Source organism: Patagioenas fasciata, chromosome 13, assembly GCF_037038585.1.
Source record: "Patagioenas fasciata isolate bPatFas1 chromosome 13, bPatFas1.hap1, whole genome shotgun sequence".
In the NCBI taxonomy this organism is placed as follows: Eukaryota; Metazoa; Chordata; class Aves; order Columbiformes; family Columbidae; genus Patagioenas; species Patagioenas fasciata.
The window spans coordinates 22,826,752-22,852,952 of NC_092532.1; the positions used below are offsets into that span (position 1 = coordinate 22,826,752).

The 26,201-nt window shown below is 41.3% G+C and overlaps 1 protein-coding gene across 8 annotated transcripts in view; it reads left to right on the forward strand.

The window, feature by feature from the left end:
* The first annotated feature begins 12,089 nt into the window (after positions 1–12,089).
* Positions 12,090–26,201, forward strand: part of WWOX (WW domain containing oxidoreductase) — a 467,497-nt gene continuing 453,385 nt past the window's right edge. For all 8 annotated transcript variants that reach the window (XM_065847921.2, XM_071814359.1, XM_071814360.1 and 5 more), the window contains exons 1-4: positions 12,090–12,254; positions 13,881–13,945; positions 15,209–15,266; positions 16,347–16,525. In XM_065847921.2, coding sequence (XP_065703993.1) covers positions 12,148–12,254; positions 13,881–13,945; positions 15,209–15,266; positions 16,347–16,525 — 409 coding nt within the window. In that variant the 5' untranslated portion in view covers positions 12,090–12,147. The remainder of the gene's footprint in view (positions 12,255–13,880; positions 13,946–15,208; positions 15,267–16,346; positions 16,526–26,201) is intronic.

A 26,201-nucleotide genomic window follows, 5' to 3' on the forward strand; every position in this document is an offset into this window, starting at 1 on the left:
ACAGACTGCCAGCACCAGTACCCATCCAGCTGGGAGCTGAGCTGGACTACAGAGCTTCTCGGTCTGTCCCTGGAGGGCAAGCTCAGACAGCAGCTGAGAGCATCTCCCAGGCTTTCCAAACCATACAGCAAAGTCCAGGGCTTACTGATTTGCCCCCAACCTTCGTTAGAGAGCTTAGGGGGCACTATGAAGCTCAAAGCAGAGCAGTTTGGAGTAGAAGGAACTTACAATTCAAAGCCAAGCCCAGAGCTGACCCTACACACAAGAATTTAAGCACAGTGCTTGTATTTACTGGTATTTTCACCTTTTTCCACCTTTCCCTCTTAACTTCTACTCCTTCCATTTACTTTTCTCCATGTGTTCTCATCCACAATCTTTAAGCATGCACATTAACCCCCAAGAAGAAGGATTTTCTAGGAGCAGAGAAATTTGCTTCTGTAGCCAGGAATATAATTTAAAAGACTTTAAAGTTCTGCTCTTGAGTACTCACCATAGTACTCATGCAAAATACAACCTTGTTAAACTCCTTCCATCCACCAGCACCCTCAGCAACATCCTACTACCTTGTGGGGCACTCGGTGTTCCTGAGGCACTGATGTTGTCCCAGGAAACCTAGACCAGTTATGATGTCACTTGTTGCTATGTCACAGGGACATTGATTTGTCTGAATTACACACACTGCAACTGCCTAAATCCAGGTAATTACTAAAGGACAGCAATTGTGTCTGCAAACAACATGAAACAAACTCAGAGGCTCTTACCTTTGAACAGCAATGAGCAGGGGTGATTCCTCTGTAGGAGCAAAGAACCTCAACTGGAACCTCTGCTCAAATTTAAGCTCAGCCCAAGCTCATTAGCATACATCAAGCACCCATCCTCACCTGAATGCTTGGGTTTCAGTGAAAAGCTTTCAGCTGTGTTTGAGACATAGGTTGTCTGATGGATTAATGTGTGCTGTGGATTTCCACGGTGGAAGCTTAAAAATGGAAAATAGTCAAATATTTCCTAACTAAAACTAACTGGAAATCCATTAAAATGCTGGAAAATGGTTTTGAACTTTGGCTTCCTTGGTCTTACTCTCCAATTTAAGCCTTCTTCTGGGATTAAGCTAGCTCTGCAGAACATAGAGATGGCTGTGCTCTCGGGAAAGCTGCGTCCCTTCCGCTGTAGGGCTGTTTATGAAATGAGAAAATCCTTTTGTACCAGACTCCAAGGTAGGGTTTGGAGGATGCAATCCCAGATGAAATTTCTGCATCCCAGCTGGAAGCACCTTTCTGTGCTCAGCTGACCAGGCATATATGTACCTAGGCGAGCTCAAAGCCTTCAGTAGGAGCTGGATTAGCCCACTGGGAGCAAGAGGCTGCTGAGCACAGGACACAGATGGGGGTTACATGCACAGCTACCACCTGTACATGACAACCTGTTTGCTTGCATCACAGGCATGTAGCTTCCTGCCTTGCAGCCTCTCTGAGGGGAAATGTGCTATGCAGAAACAAAAGTACTCCAGGGCGCTTGCTTGACCTCATTTGAACTGTGCAAGAATTGTCCCTCTGCCTTTGGAAAGAGGCAAATAGTCCATTTCAAGGAGTCCCAAATCTTCTTACTGATCTCTATCAACATGTGAAAAAGGAATATCTGCCATGAGTCAGGCCAGCCCTGCTGGTTACCAAGTAACTTGCTGTCAAAGCTGCTATTTTAAAATAAAAATGCGACGCACAACCTCAGATTGTTTGTATTTCCCCTAACAGCTGTGTGACTGCTTACAAATAGAGGCAGAATTTGGCCTCTGCAGGCTTAGATAAACCTCTAACTGTTCCTGCATTATTTCTGGAAATAAATGGGTAAGGCACTATCATGCACACTTTCTTCTTTAAAGGAACTCTGCTTCTGTTCATTTCTTCCTCACTGTGGTCTGCACTAACTCCTCAGAGTTTGGAAATATTGCCTTCTTTATTGATTTTCTATTTACTGTATAGGAGGGTTTTTATAGACTTTCTCTTACAAAGCTTCTATAGCTTCTCTTTTCTTGTTAAACTCCATCTTGTGGATCACTTTAGGGAAGGACAAAAGCAGTACTATATCTTGGAAGCTAAATGATGGGTACTTTAGAAACAGTTTATTGCACTGATAAATATAACATCAATCTCACTTAGTGTTGTCTAAACAAAAGATAACCTCCCTGGAGTGATGGTCTTGATAGAGCACTCCTCATCCCAGCCAGGTTTTAGGGAGGATGGGATGGCTGGAGAGTGTTTTAAAGCTATCTCTGGTGTCTCAGGTTGCAGCTGTCTATAGGCTCAGAAACACAGAGGGCACAGTGTCGCGCCGTGCCAGACGGCCTCTTGTCCTCCTCAGCAGCACCTGAGATGGGGGTACAAATGGCCAAACTCACTTGCTAGGAAAGAATAGCCCAGCGGCTGGGGTGCACATGGAGCTTTGCTTCTGCCTCTTTACCCTGCCTGTGCAGAAAAGGAGGAGAAATTATAGTACAGCGGTTTGAATGTAAATAATCTAGTTTGAGCAAACTCGTAACACCTGTGGTTTCTCTTGAGAAAATCTCTTTATAATACTCAGAGCATTACTTCGGCTTGTATTTGCATCAACTAAGTAGAAAAGAAGTTTAAAAACTTTTTTTGGTAGTGAATGAGCGTGTTACTGATACAGTATGGTCAGGTGCCTGTGGATGGCACATTTAATTAGGCTGCCTGTAAGATACGTAGTTTCAGCCCTAAAACATGAGAACATGATACACACACTAAAGCACTGTGGTTTATTTTTCTATGCTTATGCAGAAGCGATGTGGAAAATTCCACAAACATAGATCCCTTCTGTCAGGATAGCCAAAGATGAATGTAAGTGTAGTTAAAAAGAGAAGCAGCAGTGCAGCAGGGACAAGGCTCTAAAGATGGTTTAGTTGATAAAGTAAATGATGCACTTTTAAATGAGCTCTCTTTTCTCTGTACTGTGTCAGAGCTACCAGAGCTGCTAGTAATTAATAAGCCCTTTGAAACTAAAGCCATCTCTGTCTCTTTAATTTAGACAAATACAAGGAAAAATAGCTTTTCCAGGGATACTGAACCCCCTCAGTAGCACAGTGGCATTTCTCTTTATTCTACTGAGGTACTACTTTATTTGTCCATGTAATGGTAATCATTTTGTAAAAATAATATGTACATCCTTAGGGAAAATGGAGCAGAAAGCTCCTAATGTGCTATTATTATGACAAGACCCGAAGTTATTTAATGTGAATGCAAAGACACCTGTTGAAATCCTACTCTTAGCACATAAATGCAACAGTACAATCCACTTTAAGGCAAGCGTTTTCAAGTGGTCCTGCAGAACATGGCTGTTCAAAACATGGTGTTGCCAGGTCCTTTTGCTTTTTCAGGAAATTCAGCTCTAATGAATAGACTCATTCCTGCTTCAGTAACAGTGATTTTTTTTTCCTTCCCAGTGAAGAGAACAGAAGTGGAACCAGGCTTAGTGGTGTTTGCTTTGGAGATGTATTCACAATGAAATCCTTCAGTCCACTCAGGGTGCAAAGGCCTGATCTGCAAACTATTGAAGGGAAGGGGCTGATTTCCAATTTGCTTCCACAGACATTGGGTCAAAACAGGAACTTGTTATTCCTCTTCCTTTTTTACTGGTTATCACCCTGGTTTCATTTCTGGAGGTGTTTAGACTACTAAATGAAGAAATGAGCTCAAGAAGGAAAGGGGTAGAGAAAACCTGGATTTTTTTCCTCTGATTTTCCCAGCCCCAAAGTGGCTTGAGTCCTCAGGGGTATCTCAGTAGCAAAAGATTTCATCTTTCAGTGTAGCATCAGCACAGCAGCATCCGTGAGTGGTGGTTGCCCTAAATACTGATGCCATCTGCTACATTGCTGCTGTCCCTTGATAGTGCCTGCTCAGAAATCTCTGCTGTGAGAACGACCCTCTTGCCTGCTCTGCTGGGACCCTGAAGGACCAGTTGGTGGGCAAGATCAAGGGGATTTCAGGGGAAGCTGCTGCGTGCTGCGGGAGCTGTTTCCACCCCGCTTCAGCACTCCCTCCGTGCACACAGCACTCACTGCCCACCCGCCAGTGGATCCCAGGGCACCGGGAAACGCAGAGCTCCACAGCAGCTCGCCCCCTACTAGCTGAGCTTTTTCTTTCTCTTTTCTTTGAGGTTATTTCTTCGTCCCCGGGGTCAGCAGTGACCCAGAGGTGGCCGGGCCGAAGCGCTGGCGCTGGGCGCCGGGTGGCTCCGGCTCCCGAGCAGCAGCCCCGGCCCCGCGGGCTCGGTGCTGCGCGGGCGCTGTCCGCCCGCCCGGTGCTGAACCCGCGCTCCCTGAAATCTGTTTTTGATCAGTTTCTCTCCAGACAAAACGATATTTAGCATCTATTAGACATGTTGGTGGGAAAATGTATCTCTGCTAGTCCTGCTGTCTGCTTTTGGAGGAACGGAGAGCAAAAAGAGTATGAGAAGGAGGAGAAGAGGAGTTGTGGGATTCTTGAGAAAGGAAAGAGGTAAGGATTAAAAAAGCAAGCTGTTTCCTTAGGGCAGAATCAGCTTTCACCAGAAGTGCCCAGCAGCTGCACAAGTAGTCTTTTTCAAAAGGTGACTGATCTGTTTATTTTTTCCGTATATGCAATCAGAGTTATTTATTCTAACTTAAAATACTAGCATGTCCTGTGTTTAGGGCTTCCTTGTGTACATGGTAAAACAAAGTGTCTGTTCCAAAAAATTTACAATCTAGATAGACAAAAGGGAGGTTAATATCCCCATTTTACAGAGGTGAAGCTGAAGCATTAAGAAATTAATGGCTGAAATAAAGCATCGTCAAACAAGGAAAAGTTTTCTTTTTTGAGATCTTCTGGGCCCAGTATCTTAGGCAGTAGGTTTTCTTTCTTTCCCAAGAGTCAGACCTGTGGTGGTTGATGAACTACAATAAACATGTACCTGCACTCCGAGTGCAGCAGTTGGGTGTGCATGTGTCACACAGGAACTGACTGGGCTGAAGGATCCGGTTGCCAGAAAACAAAGATGTCAGCTGGGAGAGTGAGGAGGGCAGGACCATTCCCGCCAGAACTACCCCATCCTCTGACAGAGACCCTGAATTTTTCTCCTATGAAAAAGCCTATATCAAGTTCACTTTATTTTTGGCTCTTGGGTCAGGTAATGCTATGCCAAACATTCAATTGATAAATATTATATTTCATATTTACCCCACTAGGTTTACAGTAATTATGTTAGTGTGCACTACAGGATCAGTGTAGACAATAGTGAGTTATTGTTGAACTTCTCTATAAATCTAACATGCTGTTAAACTAATTATCATCATATATTTAACTGAGCAGGTGGTCTAAGCTAGCTAAACCAATGTGAAAAATACTGAGATTAAAAGCATGAAACAAACTGTGGCTAGTATCTAATTAAGCAGGGAACAATATGGTGACGTGCAAATGTGGATACTGCAGGCAAATTGATTTTCAGAAACCTCGTCAAGTTTGACAAGGAAATTCACTGTAATCAACTGATGACTAAGATATTTGTCTTGGCTTATACACTTATTGTACTTTTATAAAGTTATACCTTTAACTGGCTAGAGAAATGGAAATAAGATAAAACTACCCTGTTCCTATTGCAAATATATTCCATACATGCTACACAAATGTAAACCATTTCACTTAAAAATATGGCTAATGCGAAGATTTAAGACTGTGTAGTCTGTAAAACAATCACATATCAATATCCTTTTGAAAAATAATTTTTCAGGTAATTCTGTAAGGAAGGATTTATCTTGAGAGTGGCAAGAAAACCTTGTGATAATGGATGGATTTTGTGGACAATCCAGTTCAGTTCTTGGCATCAGCCCAGATCACATTGTGGAATCTCGCAATGCGTATGGAGCAAACACAGCTTTTGAGATCAGGGACAGGTAACAAAGAAAACAGCTTTAGCTTTATTTTGTGTACTCTGCTACAGAGACACCGTGATGAATGGCAAACAATGGGCTCATAGGGATTTTACGAGCACGTGAATCTTCCCAAAGTTTTGTCTGCACAGCACTATAATTTTTCCCATAATATTTTTGCCAATAGATTGCAATTAAGTAACATCCACTGGATCTTGCTGACATAGCAGGGACACTAGGAGACTTAATGTAGTCCTTAACCACCAGAAGACAAGCTTTGCTGCCTTTTTTCAAATGTTTAAATCCAGATTTTTCATACTTCATTAGATGCCCTACTGAAACTTGATATTCTACTAGTGTGAAATTAAAACCAGATGGTTTCCTAGGAAATATAAACTGTATCTGCATGTATGTATGCAGCTGTTCAATATTATCAATGACTGGCATCTAAGTCCTTGAGTACACTTCTAGTAAGAGTCAATAAATAAACTGTTAATGGCACCTTACACGAGCATTGTGTACCATATATCACTAAGCCTCAGTCTAGAGCAATGATGGTTTTCCAAACATTACAAGGTAGCCTGCAAAACGGTCTCTCTCCCTTCCAAAAATTGGTGTCACAAGCAATCCTATGTACATGAGCAAGCCATCAAAGAAAAACAAAAAGGGATATGTTAATACGAATAATAAAATATCAATTCACATGAAACACATTGTAGTAGTGACGCACAAAGCACTCTATTTCTACAAGAGTAGGCAGTCAGCATTTTTTCAGGATAGTAGGTGGCCTTTTTGTCTTTGAAAAGGTTGGAAAGTGCTCTAAGCACATCAGAAGTGTTATAAGCAATTGTTGGTTGGCTGGTCCGTGTAATAGCTGTTAAGCACTCTGTAACCTTTAACACATTATTTATAAGTGTTAATTAATGAAAAACATCTTTTTTGTTAGCATGCTGCCAGCATTACTAATCCAGTCTCAATATCATGAAAGACAGATACCCCCAATAGTCTCATTCAGCTTTCTTGGCAAGTAGGAATAAGTAGGAGTGAATAAGCAAGGCTACATATGAAACATTGATTAGAAGGAAATTATTACCATATGAATTGGGTAATTCTACTGAAATATTAAGGGAAGGTGATAAGAATAGAATGTTCTGGAGACTCTGCCAGTTTCCTTTCCCATGCACTGCACTAGTAGTATGGCAGTGTTAATATATTCAGTCGTCAAAAGAAAAGAGGAAAAGGCCATTGGTGAATAGGCAGGGAAATGTCAAAGCTTTACGCAACCTGCAGATGTTCTTCATTATACAGGATACAAAGACTCTGAGAAAGGAGCTTGTTAGTAAAGCTGGGTGAATAATGGGTTGTCTGGTTTTGTGGTCAAACCGAAAAACCAGGAGGAGAAAAACTATCAAACTAAGCATAAAATTTTGAGGATTTAAAAAAAAAAAAACGTATTTTCTTGGAGGGAAGAAAGATTGGTTACAGGGAATGGAGGGGTAGGGAGAAAAGAACAATAAAGTGAAAAGCTGATCTCTGATTAGCTCTGCTTGGTAGCCGTTGTACAAGCTGGCTGCTCCAAAACAGCTGATGAGAACAGACACTTTTTCCAGGATAGCATTAATAGGTTATGTCTATAGCATGAAATCCTCCAAGTTACATGTCCTGAGACAGCTAGACATGAGCTTCCGTTTGGAAACCACGTAGTTACTAGGCATGGAGCTGAGGAGCTCTGCTGAGAACAACCGTCTGCTTCAGATGCTATAGGTGCACCTCTCGTCTTTAAACTACATTCAAGTAAGTGAGAGCACACCAACTACCATACGATGTGACTTTTTCACAAGTCTTCCTTAGCTGCGATGTCAAGCAAGCAGTATGAAAAGGTGATTTTAATATTTTCTTTTTCTCATGATACTCTAAACTTTGCTGGAAATATCTTGGGAAGGTAAGAACCTCTGCTTTTCTTACTTGTGCTGCTTCTCGCTTGCTCAGCAGTGATATGTATACTACATACGCATCTCTGCTCCCCCTCTTACATCAGGAACTAGGAAGTGTCCTCACATTCTTCCCTAAGATCCAGATACAACTGAATTTTATTAAGGAAAAAGATAAATAGTATCTTATCAAACTCTGCTCCCAAAGAAATCATACTTGTGGCTGGAAGCTAATGCATAATGGGAAAAACATTCAGGAATTTGGTCTTTAGCTGAGACAACTGAGATCTGCTTCTTAACACTGTCATACGCTACATTTCAGTATTCCAAACCCTTGTTGAATATTTGTAGCAGAAGAGCTCCATTAGAGCCTTGTGTCCGGCTTAGGGATACAAAAGTGTGTGTCTGAAAATCTTTATTAACACATTTTGAGGCATTCATTTTACCACCAGAGTAATTGTGAAGAGTTTTGTGAATTTGATTGGAGATTTAAAATGCTGGATTCTCGCCAACTACAGAACAGAGGCTCCAGCACAAAAATGCTCCGTGCCAAGAAAAGCAATTTAAACATGAGTAATGAGGGCACATTGTTAACCATTAGTTTTTGAAGATCTATTTTTCATTTTTAAATGTTGCAGAAGCACAGGCTATTTTTGGAAGTAACTTTCCCTTTGGTCCCCCTTCAAAACCACAGAACATACATTCTCATTCAGTAAGGAAAGGTGAACACCTTAATTCAAACACCTTGTACAATAAAAGCTAGAGTTTCAAGGGAACCCATGACCAGGTTTTTAAGAGTACATTCAAACTCAAAACTCAAGGTTCAACAGCATTCAGCACTCAATAACTTACGCCCTTTTGAAAATCCAGCTACTTGGTGCCAATATGAGGTTTTAGCCATGTGAAATTTCTCCTCCAATAGCGACATACCATTCAGAGAAATACACTGTGTTTGCCAGGTCATTATGTAACGTTTGAAGCTGAATCCAGCATATCCATTAATGTGGACTTCCACAAATACGTTTTGTTCTCATTAGATCATCTTAACACTAAGTTAGTAGATTAAGCAACTGTGACTGCTTTTTTTGTAGCTGAATTACAGAATCAGTAGATGTCGGGAATGTAAATGAATGTACTGCTCGCCTTTCACTGAATTCAAATTGATTTTCAGGCAGGATGAAAATCGGCTGAAGGACCATAAACAGAAGATAATAGACCACTGAGGAGAAGTACCCAGTGAAATACCTCAGGGATACACATTAGGCCTCACTCTATTTAATTTATTTTATTTAGATGACAAGGCTGACTCTACAGGACCCATTTTCAGCTCTGCGAGATCGTAGACCATTTATCTTCAAACAAAGAAACATGACTAATGATTAACACAGAAAATGGACAAAAACAAGGTGTTTGTCACTACTCTGTGCTGCCAGGCTTCTCTCCATCCCTTCTCACACTCTGTAAGCCCTCTATGAGGAGCCCTTTGCTATTGTGTCTAAACCTACTGGCTAGCCCGTCATAACTCACACATGCCCTGAGAACTGTTTTGCCATCATTTTGTTTTTAGAGGTGGCCTAAGACCAAGATTTTCTCGGTACATCTTCTGCAGGTCATGTGCAATATGAATGAAATCTGTCTGAATTTAGATAGTTGATCCCTTTCACCTGCATTTGCAGATGTTTTCCTAACGGCCGCAGTATCACTCACGCCAAACATACGGTTCTCCCAAACTGCTTGATGAAGCATCTTTAAAATCAAGTTCTATCCTACACCTTGAAACGCTGTTAAACTGTTGTATGCAACATGCACTGAGGAGGAATTCCCACAGTCTTACCAAGGAAATAAAGTTGTTACTGCAAACCAGATGTGGTGTGCTTCACTGAGATGACTGGTAGAGTTGCAGAGAGAGAAGGAAATGAAGGAAAGATTTTAAACAGGTAAGCAGACAGTATACAGTCATCCAAAGGTAACTGATGGGGCAGTGTAGAAGGAAGGGAAAAACAACGACAACAACAAACCTAAAAGAAACCCAAACTCCTTGAGCATGCAACATGTACGAAAGCAAACACTTCATTATTGGTGCATTTGCACTGTAAGTGCAATTACCAGAGCACTTGAAGTCTAAGGACACTTAAAGCTTAGAAAGAAACAAATAGCATGAAAAACTCCTAGTGCATAAGGCAGAGCAGCCTAAAATTCTTGAAATAACACAGATGTAGGCTATATTAATGTAAAAAGCAAGAGCTAGAAAAGATGGCAAAGGACTTAGCTGATCCTCCGAAAGAGAATTAATCTTCCATTTTGTCAGAATTTGAAATTGAAATAAATGGTTGAATTTCAACATTCTTTGAAACAATGAAGTAAATAACATGAGTCATCAAATTATCAACTGTGACTTTTTTTATTTCCCAGTGAAAACTTCTTGAAAAGTAGGAGGTGGTGAAAAGTAGAGGGGAAGAAATATTTATGAAAAGTATCATAACTGTTGCAGTCCTTATTGATTCTGAAGTTTCAAGGAGGTAAGTGTGGGATTTCTCAGATATTTTTGTAGAAACTGAAATTGCACTAAAACCAGTATAAACCCATAAGACTTCAGTGATACCATATTACTCATGTACCAAGGACTTCAAGGCAATTTGTTAATATCCACGTTTTGTTGCCAAACAAAGCCTTTGCTTTTTCATTCATAGCATAAATATTTTAAAGTGAAAGGCAGTGGTTCTCTTTAATGGGTATATACACATACACACACCTAATTTTAAGATTCTAATTCACTTTCTAAAGTACACTGTACACCCTTAGCACTGACATACTACAATGCTGCTGTGTACATTTAGGACATAAGGCGTACTTTATGCACTACAGATAGGAAACCCCTCAGACAAACGATTTCCACATTTCCACTCAACACAATTCATGGAGCACTGGATGCTGAATACTAACAGACTGCAACAGCAAGAAAACTAACAACTACCTTCTCCCACAGTACTGCCCCTAGATTAACACTCTTTCTGTACTTTAAATAATGGACTTAAATAATATGTTTTCTTGAGACCTGGCACGTCTCTCCACAAAGTCATCTATGGAGTATTTCACCAGCTTCCCAGACCAGAAGTGAGCATGTCACTGAAGTTTTACCCAAGAGGGTACGGTCACAGCCTTTTTTAATGCTCCCAGTAATACTCTCATGAAAACTGGCTCTTGATGCATGAGTTTTTATTTCTAGCAGGAGGAAGTAATTTAGTAGGTCTAATTCCTCAGGGGAACCTGCAAAGTGATGGGAGCAGCAGGGCAGCAAAAAGTTCACGCTGCTTTTTCTAGACGGATACGCATGCTATTAGTGAGTGGGTGAGCCACATAGGTCAGTGTCCCAAACAGTGCATAACAATATCACCCAAAGGAGGCTGCTGCATTTGTGGGCTTGCACCGCCACCTGCTGCAGTCCTCAGCCATCACAGGCTCTGTCCGACCATGGCTTTTTCTCTTAAAACACCTGCCGAAGGACTGCAATGGGGACATGCTGCCACAAATGCTGACAGCTGTTTGGTTATATAAGCAGATATGAATAAGTCAGCATGTGGGTACGGGATCAAAAGCAGTGAGGTGGGTCAGGCGTGTATGCCATGTCAGCTGAGCACCGCTAACAAACGAGGCACGTCCTCATCTGCCACAGCTGCAAGGGGGCTGCAGCTGGACGGGCAGGAGTCACTGCGGGTTACTGCCCACTCACTGACCTGCAGCGCTGCGGGCTTTTCTGCTCACTCCAGTTACATCGCCAGGTGATGCAGGGCGGCAAAGGGGCCCGTGCAGCGGGCGGGTGAGGCGGTTGCGGCCGCCGGGCGAGAGTTCGCTCCCGAGGCACCCCTGTGCGGCCGGGGGCTCGCTCCCGAGGCACCCCTGTGCGGCCGGGGGCTCGCCCCCGAGGCCCCGCCGTGCGGCTGTGCCGCCCGCAGCCGGCGGCGCAGCGCGAAGCAGCTCTGACTGACGCGGTCACTGTGGCGAATCTCGCCCCAGAGATCAGGAGGCTCCAACTAAGGGCGAAAAGCTTAAAGAACGGTTCGTTTTCGTGGCTTTCTGGGACCTCGGTGTATTGGCGCCCGTCTCTGAAGGCAGAGGGCTGAACCCCAGCCCGAGGTTCACGTTCCCGTTCCCGCCACGCCGCTCTGAGCCCAGCTGAGGCCGCCCAGGTCCCAGCGCAGTGGCGGCGCCGCCGCCCCGCACTACACTTCCCGTGGTGCCCCGCGCCGCGCGGCCCGGCAGGAAGGGGCGGTGTGGCGCGCGGCCGCCGGCTCGCAGCAGCAGCACGGGGCGCCCGTCCCGATGGCGGCGCTGAAGTACGCGGGGCTGGAGGACACGGACAGCGAGGAGGAGCTGCCGCCGGGCTGGGAGGAGCGCACCACCAGGGACGGCTGGGTTTACTACGCCAAGTAAGGGATGGGGCGAGCCCGCCTGGAGCCCCCTGGCTCTTCTCCCCTTCGCCCTGGGTCAGCGACCGCTCCGCGGCGCGGGGTGCGGGCGCGAGCCGCCGTTTCGCGCCCCGTCTCGCGCGGAGCAGCAGCTGCTGCCGCCGGGCGGAGCCGCCGGGCCGGTCCCTGTGACTCTGTTTCCGCGTGCGGTGCCCGCCCGCCGGGGCTGTGCAGCGGAGCCCGGCGGCGCTGAGCGCGGTGCGGAGGCCGGGGCAGGCGGGGCTGAGCGGGGCTGAGCGCCGCCGGGCAGAGCCCCGGCCCCCGCCCGCTGCGGGAGCCGCCCCGGACACGGGTGCGGGACGGGCTGTCACCCGCTGTTGCTGTGCACCTCGTGCTTCTGTGGGTGATCCCTACACACACGGGCCCTTGAGCCTGGCGCGGTGTTGTAGTTTTCTTAGTTTCCCCTCTCTTAGGAGTAGGGAAGAAACAGGTACGGTGGAAGTTAAAAGCTCTAAACGCTCTCAGCGAACCACAGCTTTGACAAGAGGTGAACATTTGCGTTTAGCACCATCTGCTTGTGCCACTGAAAATGGTCGCATCCTCAGTGGTTACAAAAGGGATGTGCTACAGGCCTGGATGGCTTACTGGAATATATATTTATACGTTATCTCTTGCGGTTTATGTAGTCGTGCTGATCCTGGAATCTGTTTCAGTCTATTTAAGGCTGCAAGATTTATTCCCTTCCACAAAAAGGGGGACAAGTATAGTGCGATCTCACCTGTGGTGAGTTGACATCTTCCTTCCAAGTTCTGTTTTACAAACACTGGGCAGAACGCTTTGATTGATCCGCACTTGGTTTATAAACACTGTCAGTTCTCTGGGTGTTTGGTTTTGTTATGTCAGGTTTCTGTATATTTCCTTTGACTTCAAAAGCTCTTTCAGAAAGGAACTGGAAGTAGCAAGTCTACAAAACAATAACATATTACTGAGAGTAGGTTTTACACAAACAATTAATTGAATAGTTCTGTTTTTTTAACTTGTGAAACTGAACTAATTCCATTTAATAACATGAGTGTGTCTTTATTGGCTGAAAATCTTGCACAGTGTGTCTAAAACTACTTCACATGAGGAGGTGTTACACTGCTGCTACCTTTAACATAAGCTTTATATCTATGATACCTCTGCAAATTTTGGAAACTTGGTTTTAAAACTTAACAATATGAACTTTAAGCTAGCAGGAATAGGGTTAGTTTGGTTTAAGACCCTTAAAGGTGTTTGCCATGAGTCAGGTACGAACACAGTTACCAAATGACTTGTGTTTTCTTTCTTCTCGTCGTAAGCAACAAAATTTATATTGAAAGTCAAAAGTTTATTTTAAATTTTATAAACTTGTATGCTCTCTGGTTACTTTTCCTTCAGAGCTGTGGCAATGTGGGAGCCTGAGATCTTCTAACAGTAGTTTTGACTTTTCTTAAGCAAGGGGTTGATGTCTTTCTTTTTTGTGGAAGACAAGCCACTTTCTGGCCCATATTTAAAAACCAAAAAAGTTAAAAGAACTGTATGTGCTGTATGGAAAAAAAAAAAATGATTATACTGAAGAAATTATTAGACAGTCTTCTAAAATCTTAAACTTTTCTTTCCCTACAGCCACTTGGAAGAAAAAACGCAGTGGGAACATCCGAAGTCTGGGAAGAGGAAACGAGTTGCAGGAGGTTTGTGTTAAGCTGAAATTCTGTTACCAGAATCAGCTGGAGTTTGTTCAGGAACTGGATCTCATTGATCTTCTAGTTGACGTTAATCACCTGGGCAAACTGAGCTTGGCAGATACAGCTGATTTCTGTGGGGTTTGATGTATGTGATTGTGTCTGTGCAGAGTGATCACTTGTCAGTTTTATGGCTTTCTTGTATTGCTCCATAATGCCAAAGTACTAATTCCAGGATAAAGGGATTGTTCTGCTGTGGCTTGCAAAGCATATAGTCAGTCTGGAATTATCTCATTGAGTTCTGATCTCCTGGTTCCTGTCAGGTAATATTTATAGGTAGATTGCATTATATTATTCAAAGAATACATTTGATTAAAGAATATCCCTGGCACAGAAGGAAGTCCCATTACTTTTCATTTTGCTTGTTTTCCCTAATTGAATTGAATATTTGTGCCAGAATGGCAGACAGCCAGTGTTGCAGGACACTTCCAAAGGTATATGGCTTCTTGAGGACCTTGGATCAGTGCCTTAGATTAGATTTTTCCAGAAGCTTCTGTGTGGTGTACTTAGGGGTACTATACTGTTGACAAGCCATATTTCTTTTGGCATTTGTAATCTGGCTGTAACTAACTGGAATGTTTTCATTAGATTTTGAGCTGGTTGAGCTATAAATGAATACTTTTCAGCCAAGATTAGAAATACTGGCAAATCTATCTGATAGGTACCGCCGAAGGATCTTTTATATATTAATTTATTTTGTAAAGATTTCTCATTTTTGTTCTTTTATCTCTCCTTCCAACTTCAATTTAATGTATCCTATACACACTTGAGAGTTCTGATCTTCCAGCTTTTGGTACGTGTTACATATAACTTATGTTTAGCTCAGTGCTTTTGCTGTTTACTTTATCAGGGATAGGTACTGAACTGTGTACAGTACAGACATGTGTATGTAGTAGGTAGCATGGTTACATTTTCCTAGTTTGTGCTATAACATGAAATAGTCTTTATAAAGAATTTTTAGATTATACTTAATATACAAATCACTACAGTTGTACCAGATCTCCTGTGTATTGTACTTTGATTAGAGAGCAGTTGTGTGTGATTAGGGCAGATATCCTTTCAGGTTCCAATATTTAAGTGCAGCAGGTGGCTGCGTTACCTATAGAAATAATGCAGAATTTTGCCTGTCTGTTTGTCTGAGAAATCACTTAAACTTCAAATGTGAGTATACCCTAGTGGCTGCAAAAAGATGATGATGTATGTGTTTCCTAGGTCTGCCATATGGATGGGAGCAGGAGACTGATGAAAATGGACAAGTATATTTTGTGGAGTAAGTATGTCAAAATGTAGAATATGGACAAGTAGGACCAACTGTGTTTCGTGTTGGGTGGCCTTTGAGTTATGATTCTGTGACAATACCAGCTGGAAAGACAAATTGATAAGCACAACTTCAGATTCCTTATGCAGATATTATAATTATAGCAGTGTCCAGGGCCCTGTTTGTGGATTTCTGAGCTCCTCCATGTGCATAGAAATACTGGCTTGGGCAGCAGGGTGGAGTGACTTGCTAATCCACATTTCAGAATGTGAGCTGACCCTCAGGACATGTTTGTATACATTTATAGATAAGCTCTGTAAGTATTACTTTAAAAACGTATCCAGAGCTTCATAGCTGATTTCTAACATTGCAGTAGTGCTTTAAACACACAGGATGAAAACAGAAGTGCTGCAGCTGTGACTCGCTTGCAATCTACAGCACAGAAGGAGAAGAGGATGGGGGTTGAGCTAGCAAAGATTTTTGAGAGAAGGGAGGAGAAAGTTCACAGAAGCAGAAAGAGATTTCTGGAAACATTTGCTTTTGTATCTCTTCAATGGCAGAGTTAAAATGGGGTAATTATCTCAAACTAGCTTGGTAGAATGAAGAATATTCACAGACCAAAATAATATTAGAAGTGTAGCCTTCTCTGCCCTATAATTAAGGGCTGAATACTGAATGTTACTGCTTAGTGTCTCTTTCTGATAATTGTCTGAAGAAAACCTAAACTCTGTTTTAGAAAGGTGAACCGTTGTGCTATTTACTGGGTGGATATGAAGCTATTTGTTTTCAGTCGTTTAAGAAAAGAAGTACTGAGCTATGTTTCTCATTGGTGTACTGTTTCAAGGGAGTAGCGTAGGCCCCTTTTACAGTCCTCCTAAAATAACCTGATCTTCCCTAATATAATGAGATTTTTCCCTTGACAAAATTTTGCTTTCTGTGTCAGGGGTTCCCATGAAGTTCAGAATGTTATTGTGAACTATGTGAATACAATAACTAATGGACACTGTACACAACAGTGATTAACATACATTTAAAATCTAAATGCAGCATATAGAAGGATCAAAGCAGTGGGATGTTTGTGTTCTTTTGCAGCCACATAAATAAAAGGACTACCTACCTTGACCCGAGACTGGCCTTTACTGTTGAAGATAATCCGGTAAAACCTACTGCTAGACAAAAATACGATGGAAACAGCACTGCGATGGAAATACTCCAGGGTCGTGACTTGAGCGGAAAAGTGGTCATAATCACGGGAGCAAATTCAGGAATAGGTATGTTAACATTCCACAGAGTGTAAAGCATGGCAATCTTTATCTTACAGGCTACTTGGACACCATCAGATGTTGTTTAAATATCTGTGTTCTTCTGGTATTCAGACTTTGTTTGCATTATATCCGTATCAAACCTTTAGTTGGAGATCTTTGTTCAGGTTTGTGTGGTGCTTTAAAAAAAACCACAAAAATGTGTAGAACCTGCAAGGGAGATAAAGTGTTCTTAAACATTTTCTAATGGTAGGAAGTAAACTCGGGTAAAGATTTTCCAAGGATGTTGTGGGATCTTTACTCTGAAGGTGTTTTCAAGTCAACTTGATGAGCTTGTGTCACAATGTCATATGTAAGGGTCCTTTCGGGCAAAAAAGAAGTTTTTGACTTTTTGAAATCCTTATTAGTTGTGTTTTCTAACAGGTTCATAAGCTTGTTTAGCTATCTCTTACTATTACTTCTGAGGTGGGTGGTTATTTGAATTATTCTAATTAGCTGCTTTTGTTTCATTTTATAATGAAGCTTTGATGTTTGGGGCTTTTGCCTTTCTTGTCATAAGACAGAATTTCTTCTCCAACTGAATTTTCTAGGCTGTCAGAAGTTTCACTCTTATGTAATTAGTGAGGGTATACTTTGGATGACCTCAGCAGAGTTTTAGTGGTATTTAAGCATACTGGCTGCTCAAATGGTACTTTGTTGCCTTTACCTTCTCTTAATGTGTGTGTAAAATGGGGAGACTGCTCTGTGGCTCTTTCTTTTATGAATCAGGAGTATGGACTGTAAGCATTTCCTGTATTACATACCGAATTTCTTAACTTAGTCCTTAAAATTGCTGTAAAAAGTGTGGAGAAAGCTACTTAAAAAAATCAGATTTATAAGCACTTCATTAGTTTTCATTAGCAATTTGGGAAAGATTAATGAATTAATCTGTTCTTAAAATATCAAGAGATCATAGCAGATCAAGAGTTATTAGTACATTTAATTTTCTTATTTTGGAAGCTTTTCTGACAGTGCAGTCTGAATATTCTCCTGATGTTTTTCTCATCTGTTCGTTAAGCTCAAGCAAAATTTTAGTCTGAGTATCACGTTAGACACTGAGGTCGCTTTTGGTGCCGATAAAGCTGGTGCAGTAAAAAGAAGTAGGAAGTTCAGTCTTGTTGCATCAATCTTTCTGGTTTAGGAAACTTACCGTTCTACGTGCGTCTCAACGCGAGCAGTGTAAATGGTCAGTTTGCTCTCTTAAAGTCGGTCAGACTTGTTCTGCTGTGAGACATTAGAGGTGGGATGCCATCCTCTGTGTGCGTTGGCTTCTTGTGTTTTAAAGGTCTCAACGTGAGTTAAGCCTACAGAGAAAGCCCTTCCCTCGCACGCTGCTTCTATGGATCAAGTCCTGCTTCCCAATCTTTCCACTGGAGGGCTGTGTTGCTCTCCGAAAACACCAAACAAAAGAGACCTGGTGCTTTTCCTTGGCTTTGGCAACTGCTCCTGTGAATTTGTTGTGTTCTTACTTATTCGGGCTAGAACTTGAAGTTTCAAAAAGCGCGTCAGTTGTTCATCTGGGTTTAACTTTATAAAAATATGTGGGATTTTCAACCGCACGTGTAAGCAATCTCATCAAAACAAAACAAAAAGTAAAGGATATTACTTGGTTTTATGGTTGTGTAGCTAATGGGATTTTCTACGACTAGTATGACTATTGCTATCTGGTTTTAAGACTCATATAGCTATATGACCTTGAAACTACATGCTGTGTTTTCCGTATGGGGTGCAGTAGCGCCCAGCCCATTGTGACTGTTGGAGTGTGTGTGAGTAGCGAAACACAAGCAGTATTGCAGTGTTTTGTGGAGGAGCAAAATGTGCATGTCCTGTGGATTTTTCTTAATGCTTTCCCAAGGTTTTATCACAAAACTGTATCGATAATCACAACAAAACCATTGCTCAAACTGCAATTCTAATTGTTCTGCTATGTGAGGGTCAGAAGAAATCTGTTAATTGCAGTTCCCGTATTATTCTTGTAGTTAAAAAGCAGAACCAGAGCCCTGACAGAGGCAGGTGTGCTTAACCTTGGCATTTCTTATGGCAGCTGAGTGATTGCTGAGTAATGGCTGTTTAACCTACTGCTCATAAGAGGAGCAAAATTAACTTTTAAAACTTACCTGAATGTCTCACAAAGATCATTTAAATCCTCTAATAGACGTTACTAGCTTTCACCACTCTGTCCTAGATCTATTGGCCATGGAGAGATAGGAAAAGTGTGATGAAAAACACCTTTACTTCTTCAGAAATCAAAACCTGACTGCTCTGTACCTGCAGAGAATTCTGTGAATATGGGAAACTGTTCCAGTTGCAGAAGTTACTGAGGTTATTTGTGGGCAATATAACATTTTACTGAGGCTGGCTTTACCAGCCTTCACAAAGAAGGTAACACTTGCTGAATCCTAATTAGACCAGTGAATGGTCTCATTTAAGTCAAACTCATATCATATGGGAGGAATAAAACAAACCCTTACAAATACCATTGAGGACTCTCATTTTCATAGTATTAGCCTGACTCTCTTAAATATGTTCCTTGTCTTTCACTGTATTGCATGGAGTTTGGTGGTCTAAGCCCACAGATGTTTGTCAGAATCTGTCAGGAAGGAATTGTTGAGGTCTAGTTTTGAGCTAGATTGCAAATTTTCCTTGAAAAATGTGCACATTTTTCTCTGGAAGTGCAGAGTTTATTTTCTGATGTCTCCAGCCTGTTTCCAGATGAAACAGTATTTAAAGGTCGTACAACTGGCAGGGCTGCCCGCAGAGGAACTGCTCAGGGTAGTCCTCTGCTTCAGGTTCACTTCATGCTTCATTGCAGGGTTTTAGAGTCTTTCTGATGCTGTAATACTGGAATTTTGTTAACCTTGGGGCGGGGGGGAGGGAAAGGAAGCCTGTTTTTGTTGGGTAATTTATATTTGGAAAAAATATTTAAGAAAAGTTACATCTCTGGCTTTGGTCTGTATTGTTATTTTTCTCGGTTCTATTCATATTTTAACTTTTCTCAAAGATCTCCAAGTGTAAACTTCTTTTTTTGTTTCATTATGACAAATGAACAGCGAAGTGTTTGCTGTGCAGTAATTGTTTATTATTTCATAGAATCCCAGAATGTCAGGGGTTGGAAGGGACCTAGACAGCTCATCCAGTGCAATCCCCCCATGGAGCAGGAACACCCAGCTGAGGTTCCACAGGAAGGTGTCCAGGCGGGTTTGAATGTCTGCAGAGAAGGAGACTCCACAACCTCCCTGGGCAGCCTGGGCCAGGCTCTGCCACCCTCACTGGGAAGAAGTTTCTTCTCATCTTTAGGTGGAACCTCCTGTGTTCCAGTTTGAACCCATTACCCCTTGTCCTACCATTGGTTGTCACTGAGAAGAGCCTGGCTCCATCCTCCTGACACTCACCCTTTAGGTATCTGTATATATCTGAATTTTTTAAGTCCTGTAGTCCATGTGCAGTGGACTAAACTTGGCGTGGATTATCTTAAACCACATGAGTAGCCCTACCATAAAAATGTTGGTGTCTGTGTAGAAGTTTTGTTATTTGCTTCTTACTTAAACACCCCTTAAAAAACAAACTTAGACTTCACTACTTTTTTCTGGTATTTTCTTTGTGGAAGTCCAAAGCTTTGTAGCAGGCATGAGTTCTCTTGTCCCAGTGCTTTTGGGGGATGAGAGTACAGTGCTTTTCCAGGAGAGCCGGGACCTTGCAGGCTGTGTAGTTTTGGCCAGAATACGTTATTATTGGTGTAGAAAAACAGAGTTTATGGAGGGGAGTGATTGAGTTTTCCATGAGTGCCATCGCTCTGTTTTAACTCTGGCTTAATATGGTGGAATACTAACATTGCTCTGCTTTACGCCAGGCTCCAACTGTCTACTTGTTGCCTGTTGTAAATATGAAAAGGTCCTCTCGGACTTCAATAATGTATTTTTCTTATTGAGTAACCTGAAAAGGGTGTCAGATGTTCACACTGCCTTTTCATGTCCGTTTTGATGAATCTATTTATTACTTCTGTAATGAGTAGTACACATGGTTGGTTAACCCAGTTATTGAACTTCATCAACCTTGGCTGAAATTCACAATGCATGTGAAACTTGTTGTAACATGTAAGAAATTACAGCTGGGCTGAAAGGTTTAATAATGATTACTGCTTGTAATGAAATCTTTTTACGAAGGATTGAGCTGCCTGCGTTGTATTTTCTAGTGCTCCTTTACAGGGGAATAACGTATTTGTACAACAGGAGCCCTCATATATGGTACTTACTTGTTGTCTGTTATCTGAGAGTTAGAGAGATTTTCAATGGGCTGCAACATAACTGAATCATAACTGAAGCAGCAGGGTCCCAAGACAGGATTTGAGTATCTTGTGGCCCTTCCAAGCTCCTCATGCTCGATTGTGTCAAGGATTTAGAAGTTTTTGCAACTCAAATCTGAAGCAGTGAATCCCTACCAAGAAAGAAGGGGAAAGGAGACAAGGGTCAAGTTGGGAAGGTAAAGATCAAAATCCTGACTTGATTAACAGGAGTCTTGCTACTGGCTTGTGAGTTAATAAGACCAGAATTTTGCCTAAATTATAGAATAGGCATGTGAGAAATAAATAGATCTTACATTCATCCTAAAGTCTGAGATATGCAAAACTTTCTAGAAAACTGCGTGATTCAGGAAAATAAATACATCGTATGTTACGTTCTTTTAATAATTCTTAAGGGAAGACCATCTAAGACAAAAGTAGTTTTGTCTTCCTTTATATATATATATTTTTTTAATTAATGACCTTTGCAATTCTTAGTTCTGCTATGGACCGCACAACAACTCTTATGCCTTCCTGTTGTTTTTCTTCTGTGAATGAAAGGTATTTTTTTCTCCTTTTTCCGTTTCCTATGTCAGTGTTTCTTCTTAGTGTGTGAGATCTTTACAGCTGAACAGAAGGCTACATAACCTCAGTTTTTCCTGTTCATGTAACATGTAGCTGGTTTTGATTTCCTACTCTACTTGTACGTGGTGGCCTTTAGTACATTATCTGTTGCTGCAAACAGCTCTTTACAAACCGTCTGTCTTGAAATCTGAGTAGTTTTGTAGCAATATGCTTTACATTTCCTCTCCATTGATGTATAGTCACCTTGGTCACTGTTTCTAAATTCCCATTTTTAGTTAGCGTCTCCTTTGTACTAAAAAAAAGTGATGTTAAGTGTTCTGATTATCGTACTTTCTTGATAGTAGTAATATGTGTGTGAAGAAGGGACTATCACAGTTCAGTTTGAAATCTTTTAAATCTTTTGCATGCACTATGACTTGAGGGTCAGAAAAATGAGTGTTGCTTAGAATGGTCTTATTATAACATAAGTTGGGGGGGAAAAATCATCTTTCTGGAAAGTATGTTTGTTGCCTCCTCATTATTTGTTCTTTATCCGACAGCTTTATCAGCATGTTCTCTGGGTTTCCTTTATTTTTTGGGTTTCCTTTATTTTTTGATCTCAGCTCAAGTTCATAAAACTTGGGGCGTTTTCCTCTGGTGGTGATCAGTCAAAAGGTGCCTTAGTGCAAGAAATCACTGTTTTAAAAAGCCATTTCTAATTCTCTTCTAACACAACCACATTGAAGAAAACAATATTGTATTGTAGATTCAGGAATTCAGGAACTGTGACACATCCTGGTTGTGTTCCTCTTCTGCCATTGGCAAGCGTGAGCAGCGTTTCTCACTTACATACCTTTGTATATCATAGACATTAGCTAGGTTACTTAAGATTTAGAGAAATGTAGTACTAGTCTTGTTTTATGTAGGGAGCAACATATGGCTGCTGTAACTGATCAAGGTTTACAGATTGCTTCCATGTCCATATTCCAGTTTAAAGTGGGAGATGGATTGTTCTGTCACAGGATAAAAAGTATACTCCTCTGAAAGCTATTCTAATTCTTTAGCAGGACTAATTAATATATCTTAAGGGTAGAAAACATGGCAATAGAAGTGAGTAAATAGAGCTTTTCCGAAAAGTGCTTTATTTGTTTTGGTCTGTATCCAGCTGCATGCAGTTCCTGAGGGGTATAAATCTTACTCTTGTTGAATGTTTTTTTAGCTCTGAATGTAAATTTGGGCTGTTTTGTGCCTCACTAAGATAGACGGTGAAGAGTACGTAACCATGTGTGTGACCTGCTTGGCATCACAAGCACGATTCTGGCATCCTGAGTGAACCAAGATTGGGGTCTGTGAGAAAGTGTCTTGCTGTGTCTGTTCTTGAATCTGATCTGTGGTCACAGGAATAGAGACCTGGAATTCCTCATTCGGTTCTTTGTATCTGGTACTGTAGACACTTGTCTCTTTATAACAAAAAGTCACATATCTAGGATGTGAAGCAGAGGTATGCTTCATAACGGTATATGATGTAATCTGATGAATAAATATCACTTACTAGACCTACCTGCAAACTCACATTTGGCCATTTAACTGGGGAACTTGTCATGGACAAGGCAAACTAAATATGAGATCAGGAATTCTACAGCCTGATTTCTGCGTGATCTTGAGCGAACTATTCAACACGATTTTCTGGCTATCAGTAGGAATAATTGTTTTTAACCAGTTCACAGTAACGTTACAAATTGTGACTCAAGGTTTTTAGATGACGGTATTGTCACAAACCCAGTAGGTTTTAGGAAGCATTTAGTATGCTTGGTCACCTGGCAGTTTTTCCTGGTTTATAGATGTAAACTTTTGTAGGCATATACATTTCTGGATTTAACATCTCCTTCCCCAAACTGACAAGGTCTAATGTCTTGGAAGATGAAAGTAAAATGCTCTAGAAGATGCAGCTGTAGTTGGTCATTGGCTTTAGAAGATTGTCATGGAGACCGTGGGTGGGTTGCTGGTCTTCCAGCTGTTAGCAGGTAGACCTTGTGTCCTCTAAACACAGTAGCTGTGGTGTGAGAAGGTGCGTGATATGTTTCTGAGCCCTTCCTGAAAGTGTGGTAGAGGTCTTTGTGTTGTGGTTTGGTTTTTTTTTTTGTTCCCCATGGCTTTACGTTATGATCTGACTTCTAATTCTTGCTTGTTTTCCATTCTCTTTGCTGTCATGTATAGACACTTTTCGTTAATACTCTTCTTATTCTTCATCTTTTGTTTCAGAACTCCATCTCCAGCCTTACTTTCTATGTTGGAACCACATGATGGATCATTTGAGTTACATAGCAACTTCCCATCTCCATCTTTCCTTCGTAGTTTAAAGCACACCCAAAAGGTTTGCTAGTTTTGAACTTTGGGAGGTTGGTACCCATCCTGAATACCATCTAATCCAGAAAAACGGCAATTTAAGGACATAACGCAGGACTGTATAAGTTCCAAAGCCTCCAGGTCTTGTGGTCTTTCCTTTTGCTGGCTGCCTCTTACCTGCTGTTTTTCTTTGCTTGCACTGGAAAGAACAATGAACTGCATCTTCCCCATATTCAGTTCTTCTCACAGGATCCCTAAACTATTGTACTAAAATCTTCCTCTGCTCCATCACTAAACAAATTCCTATCTCATGGTGTCCAAAGACAGAGGTGGGGAGTGACTGCCAGAAATGAAATAGTGGCATTTTAATTTTTGGTCTGCTCATTTGTTCCTTTCCACCATGACACCAACTGTGAGCTCTTTAGAACAGGACCTAACTCCGTATGTTTGATTCTCTAAGACATCTTTTTTTCTAACCTAAATTGTGAGCTGGTTTATAGTTTATATGTAAAATCTTTAGTATACATTTAAAAATCTTTCACTGTTTGTGTAACTGATATAAATAAATAACAAGTTTGTTTTGAGAAAGAACTTGGTCCAATTTATGTTGTAGTACTTTCTTGTTATCTTTACATAACACTGAGTATTTATTATGAAATAACTTACAGATTAAAGCTTGGAGGATCTAGCACTTTAACTGAGAGCACAGAATGCCAGTTATGCACATCTTCAACATAGCTATTTACATTTCTCTTTCAATTTAACCTTACTGTTTTGGGGGGGTTTTGAGGTTTTACTGTTGTTGGGGTGTTTATGATGTTTGTGGCTTGACTTTGGTATATGAAACCATGTTCAATGTGGATTTTGATTCACTGTAGTTTATAGTTAGACAAGGTTTTTCTTTACGGAGTTTAAATAGTTTTGTGCTTTAAATACTCAATCCCTGTATTAGGCTCAGGTTTTAATGTACTGTATATTGAAAATGTGGCTACATTTGCTTAAAGGCAAATGTTGTTGGCAAACTTAGTTTAGCACCATAAGTTTGTGAAAAGAATGAAAGTTTTCCACTATGCTAGAAGCTTCTCCCCACCTGTTTAAGCTGTGACACTGGGGGAGGAAAGAAGCCTTAATTTTTGCAGGAGAAACAAAATGCTAAAGCCACAAAAGGACTTGGACGCTGAGGCGCTTCCAAACTACTGATTTGGGTATTTCACTTAGAAGTTGTGTTCTTCTAAGCTCCTATGTGTGTCGTAAATGGTAAAGGTACTTAACTGTACTGCATGACGAGGATTTTCAGGTCTATGAAGATTTGTTTTAAGAACATATCTAAAAAATACTGCAGTCTTAAGAGTAAGCAAGTTGGTAGGTACTGAAACCCCAGTGAGCTCTATGGTACTTCATAGACCTTGTGTCACCTCGTCGTGATGTATTTCATCTAGTAGATGGTCTGAAAAGATGCCTCATGAATTATGCTCCACACAAAGTGATAGAAGGACCAAGTAGTAATAGTTACATACAATCTGCCTATAGCCAGTAATTCAGTAGTTGAATCGGAACCTTTGTGTCATTCGAAGTACCTGAATTTGTTTTTCTATTAATTGTCCTAAATACAGTGCAAGAGTGTTAACGAATGAGTTTGTAGTTCAAAATGTCTGATGGGGAGAGATGTCAGCACTTGACCTGTGGCAATATTTGGAATGGAAGGTTCTGAACAGAGGGTTTTTTTAGGCACACAATGTCATGGAAGGACTCAGAACTTGTCTGCCAAAGGTGAGGAATCGTCCTTTGTTAGCCCAGAAAAGATTGAGTGTGTCCTAAAGAGGAACGTTTAACACTCATCTCCGAGTTTGCACGGAAAAATCAAGGTGCTATTAAAACTAACTACATTTGTGGCATGCGACTTAATTGCTTAAGTTTCAGTCTTTCTCAGTTTATTTTATAATGAGAATCAAGTTATTAACTGTAACAGATAATGGTGCAGAATTTATTCTGTTGCACAATGTGACATCAGGTAGAGTTAGCAAAACATCATCATGTTTACCTACTGGCCATCAGCTCTAAATCTTTGTATAATAGAAGAACTGTATTCCCAGGCATTCCAATGAGTTTATAATCACGTGGTGGGCTGGTCAAAATAAGTGTACTTTTAGTGCAAAACAAGAAGCATGCAGCTGGCTAATAGTACTCTGGTACAACATGTCCAACATGAGTTACAAGGAAAGTTCTAGTCAAATACACTCCAAGTGGAATTGGGAACAAGGGAAGGCTTTGCATGTGCTGTAGCTGAATTCATGTGCATGCAATGAATTACCCAGGTAATTAATGTTGCTTCCTACAATGAATGGCTTTAAAAGAGGTACAAGAAAATTGCTTGGGCTTAAACACCGTAAGTATGTAATTGCAGAAAATGTTATAAATTGTCTTGGTGTCTGCTGTTTCTATAATGTAAGTTATGTC